At 41.6% G+C, this 13,159-nt stretch overlaps 1 protein-coding gene across 3 annotated transcripts in view; it reads left to right on the top strand.

Moving 5' to 3' along the window:
• The window catches only part of CCHCR1 (coiled-coil alpha-helical rod protein 1), a 47,129-nt gene extending 34,226 nt beyond the window's left edge, over nt 1-12,903 (top strand). For 2 of the 3 annotated variants that reach the window (XM_089656925.1, XM_089656926.1), the window contains 3 exons: nt 5,010-5,161; nt 7,067-7,205; nt 8,272-12,903. In XM_089656925.1, the coding sequence (XP_089513051.1) occupies nt 5,010-5,161; nt 7,067-7,205; nt 8,272-8,369 (389 nt within the window). In that variant the 3' untranslated portion in view covers nt 8,370-12,903. The remainder of the gene's footprint in view (nt 1-5,009; nt 5,162-7,066; nt 7,206-8,271) is intronic. The other variant, XM_089656927.1, reaches the window with a different exon arrangement.
• Nucleotides 12,904-13,159: the final 256 nt, after the last annotated feature.

Genomic DNA, 13,159 nt, shown 5'->3' on the forward strand with positions numbered 1-13,159 from the left:
TGTGCTTGCTAAGAACCCTCGTACAAAGCAACATGTTTGCTTCTATTACATCCTCACTATCTACACATCCTCACTCTCTGTTCGGCCCCCAGAAATATGGAAAAATACCCAGTACTTCCCTAACCTCCCTAGCGGTATTCCCGAGTGTAGCTCGGGGTAAAATGCCAGTGCCAAAAGCGGTAACCCCGAGCTACACTCGGGCTTACCATGCAGCATTGCATAGGGAGTCCCTGCAGAGCTTACCTTGTCCTTCGCTCCCGCGATGTGTCCCCTGCAGCATCCCCGGCCATCTCCTCCAGCCGATGCCGGCATCCGGCTTCTGTGTTCCGGTCCCTGTGACGTCGGGACGTACGGGCGCCGCCGGCGGCGGGAAATTTGAAAATGTTAAAAAATTTCATTTTTTTCCAAACAAATTTTACATAGCAAAACATTGCTGTTTCAACCCATTTCACATACATTTTGTCCCTAGTGCTTTGTCCTGTGCCCTGCCTGCATTTTGTCTGTTCTTTCTGCCTGGAAACTGAGAAAAGTCTATGGCGTCCAAAAAGTGTCCCGTTAGGTCAAAAGCGGTTTTAGATCAGCTAGAGAACAGCGATAGTAAATCAGAACCACTTGCAGAATTGAATGATAATGATTCGTGGGGGAAATTCGTCATCAGACACTGAAAACGATTTTGCGACTTTGCTCAGCGATGTGCGAACTTGGCGCTATATTTCAAATTTCAGTGTTTTTGGTTTGGTTATATTATTGAATTAAATGTATTATTATTATATAATTTTTTATGATTATTTATTAAATTATAATTTATGACTTTGTGTTTCAAATTTTATCATACCTGGGATGTTTAATAGACTCTTGTTCGGACAGATTTCAGTGAGTTATTCCTAAAAATTACAGCCTACAATAAAAAAAACGACACATTTCCATGCAAAATAATGGTACCGCTTTCAGCACCAAAAATCTGAAATAATCAGACCACTAGGGAGGTTAAATGATAAAGCATGACTCGCCTTTCCATGTGACGGTTCCAGGCATTCAGTGCTGTCACAAAGGAGTGGGAAGAAAGTCCTCACAACTTGGATCTTACATGGCCTTCAACTCTTTGTTTTTGGCAATTGAATAGAGCAATCGGGGAGCAAAGGAAGTTAAAGCATAAGCAAGCTGGTGGGACCACCATTGAAAGGGAACCTCTTAGTATGGGCCAAGCGCAGTTTCACTAAAATGTAGGAGACTGTGATGGTTCAGCATAACTAGTTAACATGTTTAGCATATTTATTTGCCGTTAGAGAGCAGTCTATATAGATAACCTTGTCTAAAGTTTCTGCCATGTTTTTGTTTATTCTGCTGTATAATTGAAAAAATCATTTTCAATAAATATTACCTGATGCAAAAAAAAGGTTTCTGGCAAATTGTGTCTATGAAAGTACTGAGAGCATGATCATAAACAGGGGGGTGGGACCTCAGAAAGGCGGGGGGGGGGGGGGGGGGGGTAATTGGAAAATAATAAAAAGAAGGGGATGTGAGGGCAGGGGTAAAGGAATTTCCCTATTCATAATAGTGAGAGACATCTCATTCAAAATTAAGGCCATCAGGTTGATGGGGATTGAGAGTAAAAATCCAGAATATCTTGCAACAACATAGACTGGAAAACCTTTATCCTCCTCTAATCAACTTATCCATACATTAGATGAATTGTATTTTCAGGAAATCTACCTCCCACAAGATTTATCATTGTGCATTGAAGGTTTATTTTCAGTGGTATGTAGCTTTGGGGGTTTCCCTGCTTGTGTTTTTGGTGTGTGGTATTCTTTCCTTCCTTCAGTTGGGGGTGGAACAACATTTAACCCTTAGCACTATCATGGATTAGGAATATGTTTATCTGTTCTCTTTTAACATTCCCAACGCTTTATTTTGTACTTTTATTCAAGAAGTTGCTCATGTTGACCCCTGTTCAATCCCCATTCCAGCTGTGGGATTTAAACTTAGTCTTGACATTACTACAAAAACCAACATTTGAGACTATTCAGGACGTTCCTGTAACGTTCTCCTGTAAGGTACTGTTCCTTGTGGCTGTCACTATGGCTAGAAGTGTCTCCGAGTTATTGGCTTTAGCCTGTGAGGAACCCTATTTGATCACAAAGACGTTGTTTTGAGACCAAGGACTTCCTTTTTTTACCAAAGGCAGTCTCTGCTTAAATGTGATGAAAATAGATCCCTTCCAACATAGTGATCTCTGTTGATTTGCTCTACCACATAGGCAAAAAGTGTGTGTGTATATGTAAAATTTATAAATGCTTTTTTTTAATAGGTGAGCATATAACCTCTGTTCTCAACTGCATAAGGGGCTTGGAGAGGTGGGGGTGAAGACTGTAGGGTTAGTGTGTCAGCAGGAGGCAGACAGAGAGAGCGCAATACACTGACCTTTCCAGTGAAGAGCTCTGCAGTGTGGTGTGTCACACAAGTCCTGGCCATTAGGTGACAGGCAGACTGTGGGCACCAGCACAGCCAGAAAACTGAGAATTCTGGGAAGGATGTGCTTCTTTGCCAAGCTTGCTCAGTTTGAAATGGGTAAGCAGGGGACTGGCAGGATCACCAGGTGTTTCACACAAAGGAAGAAATAAACAGAGAACCGGATACTTTTTAACACGAGTATATGGTACAACAGACACATATCAGGAATATGAAATGTTGGGGTAACAAACACTTTTTTAAGGCACTTTGACCAGTCAGATAGGGTTTGGCAAAACAAGGTCACAGCCAAGATGGGGTGCAAAGCAGGGATTGCCAGCAAGAACAGTACTCTAAAGAGGGATTGTGGTTATCATTTGAGTCTTTAAATATAGAGGTGCATCCTCCACCCGATAGATCTACAGTGAGGACAGTCCACTTTATTATTATTATTATACAGTATTTATAAAGCGCCAATAGTTCGCTCAGCGCTGTACATTACAAAGGGGGACAGAACATGTGACAGAACAATAACAATACAATGCAAAACATGAGGGGATCGAGGGCCCTGCTCTTTCGAGCTTACAATCTAGGAGGGAGGGGGATGGTGGCACAGGAGGAGAAAGCTGTGGGGGATGGGGTGGTAGGAAGAATGGAGGAGGTTGGCAAGTTAGCAGGGGGTGGGTTTTCAGGGTGCGCCTAAAGGAGAGGAGAGTAGGTGATAATCTGATGGGTTGGGGCAGGGAGTTCCAGAGGATGGGTGACACCCTGGAGAAGTCCTGGAGGTGGGCATGGGAGGAGGAGACCAGGGAACTAGAGAGAAGGAGGTCTTATTACAAAGTCCTCTTTAAATGGGTACAAGACTAACATGTGGGTGTTTGCAATCTCTATAGAGGAAGATTAGAAAAGTGGGAGCACTGACAAAGTCTTTGAGGTTTTAGGGGCTTTAAAGGACCCAGATCTGGGAATAGCACTGGTAGAAGCAACAGGCTGATCCTATAGTTTTAGAGCAGTAAACACCACATCAAAAGGAGCCAAAACAAAATGTGGAAGTAATTACAGAAGCCTGCAACACCTCGAATGCAAGCTTGGAAGACTGAGACTGAAACAACTCAGAATCAGACGATCTCAATGACTAATGGTTCAGAGACCACCAAGTTCACGCAGGTGGATCAGATACAGAATCATGACTTTCATAGCAGCAGGGTAGAGAGGAGTTTTGGTTGATGAAAAAAGTCAATGAAGAAAATGCTAGCAAAAATAGATTTTTTTTTCTTTTTTCATAAGACATTTAACCACCTAGAACACTAGCATAAATGTGAGGCATGCTGGTAATAGGAGGGATTATACTTGGCTGGCCTACGGTTATTTGTTTGCCAGTGTCCAATCATCCTGCAGTGCCCCTTAAGAGATGAGAAGGAATTCGGTTTCTTTACATAGTTAGTCTGGCTGAAAAAAGACAAAAGTCCATCCAGTTCAACCATTAAAAAAAAAAAAAGTTATAATCCTATACCCACAGCTGAACCAGAGGAAGGCAAAAAAAAACGCAGCAAAGCATGATGCAATTTGCTCCCGCTGGGAAAAAAATTCCTTCCTGATCCCCCGAGAGGCAATCGGATATTCCCTGGGTTAACTTTACCTATAAATGTTAGTATCCAGTTATATTCTGTGTATCTAAGAAAGAATCAAGGACTTTTTAAAAGCAATCCACTGAGCTGGCCAGAACCAACTCTTGAGGAAGTCTATTTTACATGTTCACAGCTCTTACTGTGAAGAAACCTTTCCGTGTTTGGAGATTAAATTTCTTTTCCTCCAGACGTAAAGAGTGCCCCCTTGTCCTCTGTGATGACCTCAGGGTGAATATCTCTACACCGAGTTCACTATATGAACCACTGATGTATTTATACATGTTGATCATATCCCCCCTTAATCTCCTCTTCTCAAGAGAGAATAAATTCAGTTCCTCTAATCTTTCCTCATAGCTGAGCTCCTCCATGCCTCTTATCAGTTTAGTTGCCCTTCTCTGCACTTTCTCCAGTTCCCCAATGTTCTTTTTGTGAATTGGTGCTCAAAATTGAACTGCATATTCCAGATGAGGTCTTACTAATGATTTGTACCGGGGTAATATGATATATCTCTCTCTGGAGTCTATACCTCTTTTAATACAAGAGAGGATTTTGCTCGCTTTAGAAGCCACAGCTTGGCATTGCATGCCATTATTAAGCTTGTGATCTACCAGAACTCCCAGATCCTTCTCCACCATTGATTCCCCCAGTTGTACCCCCCCTAGTATGTATGATGCATGCATATTCTTAGCCCCCAAGTGCAGAACCTTACATTTATCAACATTAAATCTCATTTGTCACATAGTTGCCCATTTAAACAGTCTTTAAATGGTGATATGGTTTTATGGTCATTTTGCATATGAATAGTTCATACTGGAATTTGGTAAAGGATGTACAGTGCACAATCTACCATCTCTGCAGGCTAATTATGCTTTTTGCCCAGATACATCAAAAGCTATTGTTTTGTATACTGATTCCTATATTGTTTTCTCCTAGTTGTGGCTCTTCGTCAAGGAGAGCGCCAGATGCAGCGAGAGAGGAATCGGAGTCAAGAAATTATGCGTACACTAGAAGATGCCACACGAGTGCGCGAGGAGCAGCTGACGCGGCAGCTACGGGAAGCAGAAAGGGACAAAAACCTAATGATTGTAAGTTTGCTAGTTCTGGAAGAACCTTGTTTTTATTCATCTGAACCCCATGCCTGTAAAACCTAAATGCATTTTATTCTTTAGGCTTGATACTTAGTAGCCATCTTGTCCTTAAATGTATAATATAAATGCCGCACTGCCACTTGTGATTCTATAAATACTAGTGCTGGCTGTGCCACACTTCAATCGTGACTGTGTCCCACAAATGAATGGACAAAATAAATAGATAAATCGATACGTGCCTAATACCTTATATAAACTATACTGTGCCTTATATACACCCCTCCTCCCCAGGGACTCAATTCATCCCTATGGATAGGGGGATGTGTGCAGGTCTGTAAAAACGTGCATATATGAAATACAATATACAGTGCTAAATTATGTGCAAAATATAAACAACCATGGACATCAATCCTCCCAATATGAGCCAATCTCAATGAAAGAATAATTACCATTAAATATTCAAATATTGCATACAAGTGCACTGCATATATTTTTTAAGTCCCAGTGTAAAACACGTTCCACATTAACATTCAGTGTGATTCAGTGACCAATCTTCTTCTCCATAAAGTTCTTGTGTTAAGCGCTTCCCCTCACCACAAGGTGTTGCTCACCTGTATAGGTAGGTCAAACTGTGTGTTTGGTGCTTCAGCGAGCCCCTAAACCGATCAGCTTCCTGTATACTCCTGAAGCCTCAATCCACTTTTGGACTTCATAAATGAAAAGCTCTCCAGACCATCCACAATACTCCTCCACCACTGTAGAACACAATCAGAAGAAAGCTTCCATTGCGTAATACTGTTTTTATTGGATATAAAACACTTAAAATTGCACTTACATGTAAGCATATGTATGGTGCTTTAAAAAATCCTAAGACACTGCAACTCCTCTGTATTCCCTCATAGGAACAGATGTGGTGCTATCAAACCCCGACATACGCGTTTTGTAGCATGACATCAGGAGAAATTTTTTTTAAAGCGCCATACATATGCTTACATTTAAATGCAATTTTAGGTGTTTTATATCCAATAAAAACAGTATTACACTATGGAAGCTTTCTTCTGATTGTTTTTTTACGGTGTTGGAGGAGTATTGTGGATGTTCTGGAGAGCTTTTTATTTATGGAGTCCAAAATCAGTGGATAGAAACTTCAGGAGTATACAGGAAGCTGATCGGTTTAGGGGCTTGCTGAAGCACAAAACACGCAGTTTGACCTACCTATGCAGGTGGTCAACACTGTGGTGAGTGGGGCTCTGGAGGGGGAGCACTGAGGGAAGCACTTAACACAAGAACTTTATGGATAAGAAAGATTGGTCACTGAATCACATTGTATTACATTGAATGTTAATGTGGAAAGTGTTTTACATTGGGACTCCAAACATTGCATACAAGTGCACTGCATATTTTTTTTAATATTTAATCTTATTTATTCTTTCATTGAGATTGGCTCATATTGGGGGATTGATGTCCATGGTTGTTTAAATTTTGCACATAATTTAGCACTGTATATTGTATTTCATATATGCACGTTTATACAGACATGCACACATCCCCCTATCCATAGGGATGAATTGAGTCCCTGGGGAGGAGGGGTGTATATAAGGCACAGTATGGTTTATATATGGTATTAGGCACGTATCGATTTATCTTTTTACTTTGTCAAAGCATTTGTAGTACACAATCACGATTGAAGTGTGGCACAGCCAGCAGTAGTATTTATAAAATCAGTGGCAGCGCAGCATTTATATTACACATTTATACTTACATATTTGTGGTACTGCTAGCAGCAGCCAGCTGAACTATTCCATCTATTCCCAGTGCACTGCGCAGGTCCTATCTGTATACATCTTGTCCTTAAACCCATTAATTATTTTAGCTTTGAATGTGGTTTGGCTTTTCTTCCAGGCCACACTGCGGCAGGAGGGATTATTGGCCACGTACAAGGAAAACCGGACAGTTGCAATCCAGTCTTTGGATACCCACACTGAAAAGGCACAGGGGCCAGCAGGTGCTCCAGGCGTTATTGGAGCGACAGGCACTAAAGGTGAATTCACCATGCTTTCCTACGCTGCTGGGCACATGAACTTCCTAATAAAGGCTTTCTACAACTCTAGGCCCTAAAGGTCTGGCCAGAGAATGTTCTTGCCAGGAATAGCCAGCACTGTTGATAAATATAATGGAACCTTAGCATAAATATTATTAAAAAGCAACAACGTACCAAGGGACAATTATTGCATCTCTGCACTTTGAGATATGGCTCCTGTAAAACGTTGGTGCATGTAATGACCTTAACACGTAGGCCTCATTTCACACAGGCCGGTTCCAGTTTTGCTCAGCAGGGGATTTGTTTTCTGATCGTTCCTGAGCTGAGCGGTGCTGCTGGATGATAGGTCCATGTCCGCTCTGCTTTATGGGCAGTCGGTTGTAAACGGACCGCCTCTTTGTTTACACCCGACTGCCCTCTGATCGTATCCAGCCAGACAGAGGGGAACAGATCCCCTTCTATTCGTTGTTTATGGATCAGAGGTAGTCAGGTGTTAACGGACAAAAGTTCCTTTTACATTCGACTGCCCATAGAGGAATATAGAGGGTCTGATCTAGTCCTCCTGAAATCAGACCTGATCCGATGGCCTGTGTGAAAGCGACCGTAACCCCTATCTAAAACTTTACCTCCCCTAAAAAATAAAAACGCCCAACTATAAACCTTGCTTACTGCCTAAACTCTGAGTGTATATTAGCACAAAAATAGAATGTCACAGCTTTCTAGTCCTTATATGTGGTGGGCTGCATTCGTTTTCTTCTTATATTTTTTCCCCTTTATTTTCACCTGGTGATCCTGCAGGTAACTTGCTTCCTCTCCTAGGGTGACAGCGTGGACTCATTGTATAGGATCTATTGGAAGAACAGTGATGTCACCTTGGCTGCTCTTCTGATTTGGACTACAAATACCTCCACTGCCCCTCACCTACATTACATGGAGGGGAGGGGAGGGGAGGGGTTGTGTAGTTCACAGGAGATAGCTGGGAAAGCTGAAAAAAGCCTAATGATGTTATTTGCTTTCAAAATCATACTGCATATGTCTTTTTATGTTTTTTTTTCTTATTTATCAGAATGTATCTCTAATATGCTGGCCAACCTGCAGAGCCTTGGAGCTGCTTTACTGAAAGAAGATGTTGATAATGAAGATGAGGCTGAAGAACTGATGTAGCCACCAGGGGGCAGCATATGTAATGTTATGACATTGTCATTTTTGCACAAGATGGTTGTTTCAGATGCAGGATGATCCAAAAGGAGCTTACTACCTCAGTATATTGGCTTTATTTAAAATTAAATCTATACCGGGAGTAATCTAAGCTAGCATTGCTGACTTTTCTGAGAACGCTAGTCACCTAGCTGTCATACAGCTCCAGTGACTTTGTTTCTGACACAGGACAAGTAAGCAGATCAGGAGTTCTGTCTTTGCATTGGGCATGCTTGTTCCAGGTCAGTGACTCACAAGTACTGAAGCTAGACAGGGCCAGGAAACTACTATTTTCATGGGAAGGTTGATAAAGGCAGCCTACATATAGGTCTCAGCACATTTATTTTAAGTGCAACATTTTTCTATTTGTCTGGAATGTCTCTTATTAAAGCAAGTATCAATATACATGATACAGTAATCAAACACAACCAATCAGAATCCATTTATCAGTTGGACAGCGCTGTGCTACAACACCAGCAATGTAATCAGTGTGATGTGCTACTGCACTCCTGTGGTCAAAATGTAAAATCATGTATTATTTCCACATTGTTTTCAATTATTTATAGTCTATTAATGTGAACAATCTTGAAGTTTGTGACGATCCCTACAATTTACTTCCTGGAATTCTATGACACTTAGTCACTATGCCCCCTGAGTAGCCACTGCCGTGTCACACATTTCACAGAGAATGCCTTCTGAACTACAGAGGTGCCGAGAGGAGGGGATGAAGGAGGCAAAGTACAACAATCACAGTTTGCAAGCAGCGAGGTACCATGGGTTAGGAAATTAAAAAGTAAACCGAGGAGAAGCTGTAAAGCGTGTAGGGAATCCAGTAAGTTGTGCAAAGAGATGGTCAGGAGGCAGCGCTCACAACATGCTAGGAGATGGTGAAAAATTACAGTGCTGATGTTATAAAATGAAAGTGTATGCTGTAATCATAGAACCTCAATGAAAAATTGTGTTGAGGAATGTGATGACTTTCTAGAAACAGACATTTACATAACTGAGCTCATGAGACCAGCACAGGTTTACATGAAATAATCTAGAATGCCAACCCCCCGATTATCATTCTCTGATGCCTGCAGTGAATACCATGTATGCTATAGTATAAACCAACCAAAGATGGAAGTGGAGTAGTTTACTGATGTAGAAAAATGACCAGCAAAGTATACCTAAAGGCATTTTTTTTTTGGATAGAATGGAGAGGGATTAGAACACCTGTCAGATATTTTATTTCTGCCTGTGTCCTCATTCGGGAGATTCACCCTCTTTTTTTATTCATATTATTACCAAAAGTGTAAGTGAAGAAAAATCCTTAATTTTGTGCTGGTCCTAGAACAGGAAGGCCTGTTTCATGCAAGTTTCAGCATGTGTAAAAGCAGTGTGAACAGCAAGCTTTTACAAAGCATTTGCAGAGCTTTCACAAAGTTTTCTCAATCACCCTGGAGCTCCAGTTTGTAAATGTTGAACACAGATCCTAATGAGAGTGCTGATGGTCACTTTAAATAAGCAGCTAGCAGGCTTTAGCACTATTTGAAGCTTGTTTTAAGTGACAATCAGCACTGCCATTAAGATTTGTATAAATAATTTTCAAACAGGAGTTGAAGGGTGCTTTAAAGGAGAAGTACAGCCAAAAGCTCAGTTTGTTCTGTACTCCTGCAACCTGTTTTCAGTTGACAGCTGGCTGAAGTTACTCAGCCAGTCCAGTCTGGAGCAGCACCTGGCTCAGGCTCTCAGTGAGTTGCTAAGAGCCTAAACCAGCTGCTCCCTCCCCCTCCAAAGCCCTGCAGTGAGTGCGAGGGGGTAATGGGGCGCAGAGCAGGCAGTGGTGATCGCCAGGTTCTCACACTTAGAGCTGGCGGGGGACAGATGCAGCATCAGATCGATGCCGCATTCACCTAGGCAAGTATAATTTGAGGGGGAAAAAAAAACAAAGCCATACTTCTCTTTTAAAGTCTTAGAGAAAGCTGCTTGAAGCTTGCCTGCTGTTCACATTGCTCTTCATACAAGCTGAAGCCTTAAAGGATAAGTTCACCTTTTGACAAATAGTAATAAATGCATTTATTATTTTTTGTTGCAGGAGCCTGTAAAGCATTGCACCATTGATTAGCAGATTGTTGGTGCCATGCAGGTCTCCTACAGAACGGTCAGTATATCTGCTTGTCCGTATGGGATATACTGACAGGAAGAATCAATGAACTTCCACAGAGCCATGGTAGTTTTTTGAGAACTACAAGCCGACAGCCGCTAAAGTTGTGGGGACTTGTAGTTTTGTCATTCACAGAGGGCTGTGAATGAGTAATGCGGCCAGCAGGCAGAGCCCCACACTTCCATGTTTTTTTTATTTATTTAATTAATTTTGATGGCTAGCGGGAGGAGAAGATTCCCCGCCAGCTGTCAAAGTAGGGGCTGGTCCATCTATTACATGTTACACCCTGAATACGGATGTAACATTATGAAAGGTGAACTTTTCCTTTAAATAGGGTAATCTTCCAATGGGAACACTAGTTCTGGTAGCAACCATGGATTCCCTCCCTTTGGAGCTATTTACTTTTACTTCCTGCTTTGACTATGGGACAGAAAATTTAAGGAAATCTCCCCAGTGGGACACAGCCAGTAACACTCCCTTACTCTATCCAAGAGTTTAAATGTAAAAAAAAAATAATCACCAAAATTGGTGCCTTCTCTAAACTCTTGCTCTGGTGATTCCTGATAGCATGCTGTAGAGAAATACAATTTCCTTTGGTGTACAAGCAGTGGTTTGGTGACAGAGATCTCACAATTGCCTGCTAGGTCAGAGCTGGAGATCGTTAATCACCAGGGAGCATGAGCTTTGCTGATTGGAGAGCACTTGTTCTGAGTCAGTAAGGGTATGCCAGATGTCTACAGAGAGATCACTTCTACACAAAGGACAAGTGTCCTCTTTTCAGCATACTGGCAGGCAATGTACTTTGTTACTTGGGATATAGCTGCTTTCAGAAGAAAGCAAACTAAGGCTTAGAACACATTTTATTTTGATGCACCAGGAATGTAAAGAGGAACTCCAGAAATATATACTTCAAAATGTAACAGAAAATGTACAGCGCTTATCCCCATGTGACCGTAAAATAAATCTGCATAGAGTGAGTATATTAATCTGGTAAGATGATAGATTCAGCCTATATTGTAAGGTGCCATGAATAAATACAGTCCAAAATATAAAGTGCGCTTAATACACAATTCACCCACCATGTGAATTCCCCCCACAAAAAAAAAAAAACCTCTCGCATGTGATCCAAGTGTTCTGCTTGAAACATCATGCAGCTCCCAGCCAGTGCTTCATCCTTCTCCCCACTCTGGTTAAACTCACTAGATGGTAGTGACCACTCTTCATAAAGCACATCTATTGCACTTATTTATATTCTTGAATCTTTGCTGCCTAATGTCTTGCATGGTGGAAAAACAGAAAAGAGAGCCAAAAACAGCAAAAAGCTTAAAAAAATGAAATCACAAGCAAATTGACAGTCACCCACAAAAATGTACTTTCCCAACTGAGGAAACGCTTGCTTACGCCCTGGTTCACACTGTGAGGGCCATGTTTGAGCAGGCACGTCATCCCGTTCATTTGAATAGGCTGCTGTGCCTGCATTTTCTGCATAAAATACATGCACCTTTTTAAAAATGCGGCTGGGGCTCCCGCACCCACAAACGGGCTGTGGGCTGAGATGCGGGGGGGTGCCAGTCAGAATGAATGGCAGCCCTGCGTGTCTTGTAAGAGCAGCACAATTTGGCTGTGGGCGGGTGCAGAAGCAGATGCGAGTCCATCACCTGCAACCAGCCCACATAGTGTAAACCAGGCCTAATTGTGTAAGAGGTGCCGCATCTCCAACCTCTGTGACTACGGCCGCTGTCTGAGTGTAATGACACCACAGTGAAAAGCCCTGCCTTGTGTGTGGTATCATCAATCCTGAAGTCTTCAAGAGCAGGTTCATGAAGATGTCAGGGTTGACAAACCGCATATCCAAGATTGGTCATTATGGACTATATTAATATTATTTACAATATGGACTGAATTTCTATACATACACACTATCTGTTGATTTATTTTGCTGACACATATGAGTAAGCACAGTACATATTACATTAATGTGATTTTTCACAGAGTGGCTGCAAAAGACTCCAAAACTTCTCTGCAGGAGGCCCAAAGATCCAGTGGTGGAGCACTGGGACATATAGCATTAGCTATACACCCAGCGTGCTGTCAAAGTGTAAAATGTAAATATAAGAGATGAGTCCAGGAGGTGGTAAATACCTCCATGGCCTTAACCCCTGTAAGCCAGCTCATTTCTAAAATGTACACATTCCTGTTCATTCAGGATTTAACACTGTTTGCAGTCCTAGAACGAAGGTTAACTGTTTGTAAATAAGGTGTATGTAAATATTTATTTTTATCCAAGATTTGTAATGCACAGAAACTTTATAGATTAAATTACAAATAAAGACCAATTTTTTTTTCTAAAAATGTGCAATTTTTTTTCTATATTCATGACTGTATGAGCAGGGGCCAGTTAAGCCAGTTCAGCATAACTGCTAGTGCATTTCTTCCACGCAGGTGCAGCTTACAATATGTCCTTGTCATGAATGGCAGCGTGTAACATGTAAACACAAGTACAGTGTACAGACATATTAAAAAATAAATAATAAAAGGAATTTTGACTTGCCTAGATTTGGAGTACAGAACACAGGCAAAGTGTCCTGAACGAGGGGAACAGACCCAA

The sequence above is a fragment of the Staurois parvus genome, unplaced genomic scaffold, assembly GCF_062004578.1.
Source record: "Staurois parvus isolate SC_StPar_1 unplaced genomic scaffold, SC_StPar_1.0 ptg000950l, whole genome shotgun sequence".
Lineage (NCBI taxonomy): Eukaryota > Metazoa > Chordata > Amphibia > Anura > Ranidae > Staurois > Staurois parvus.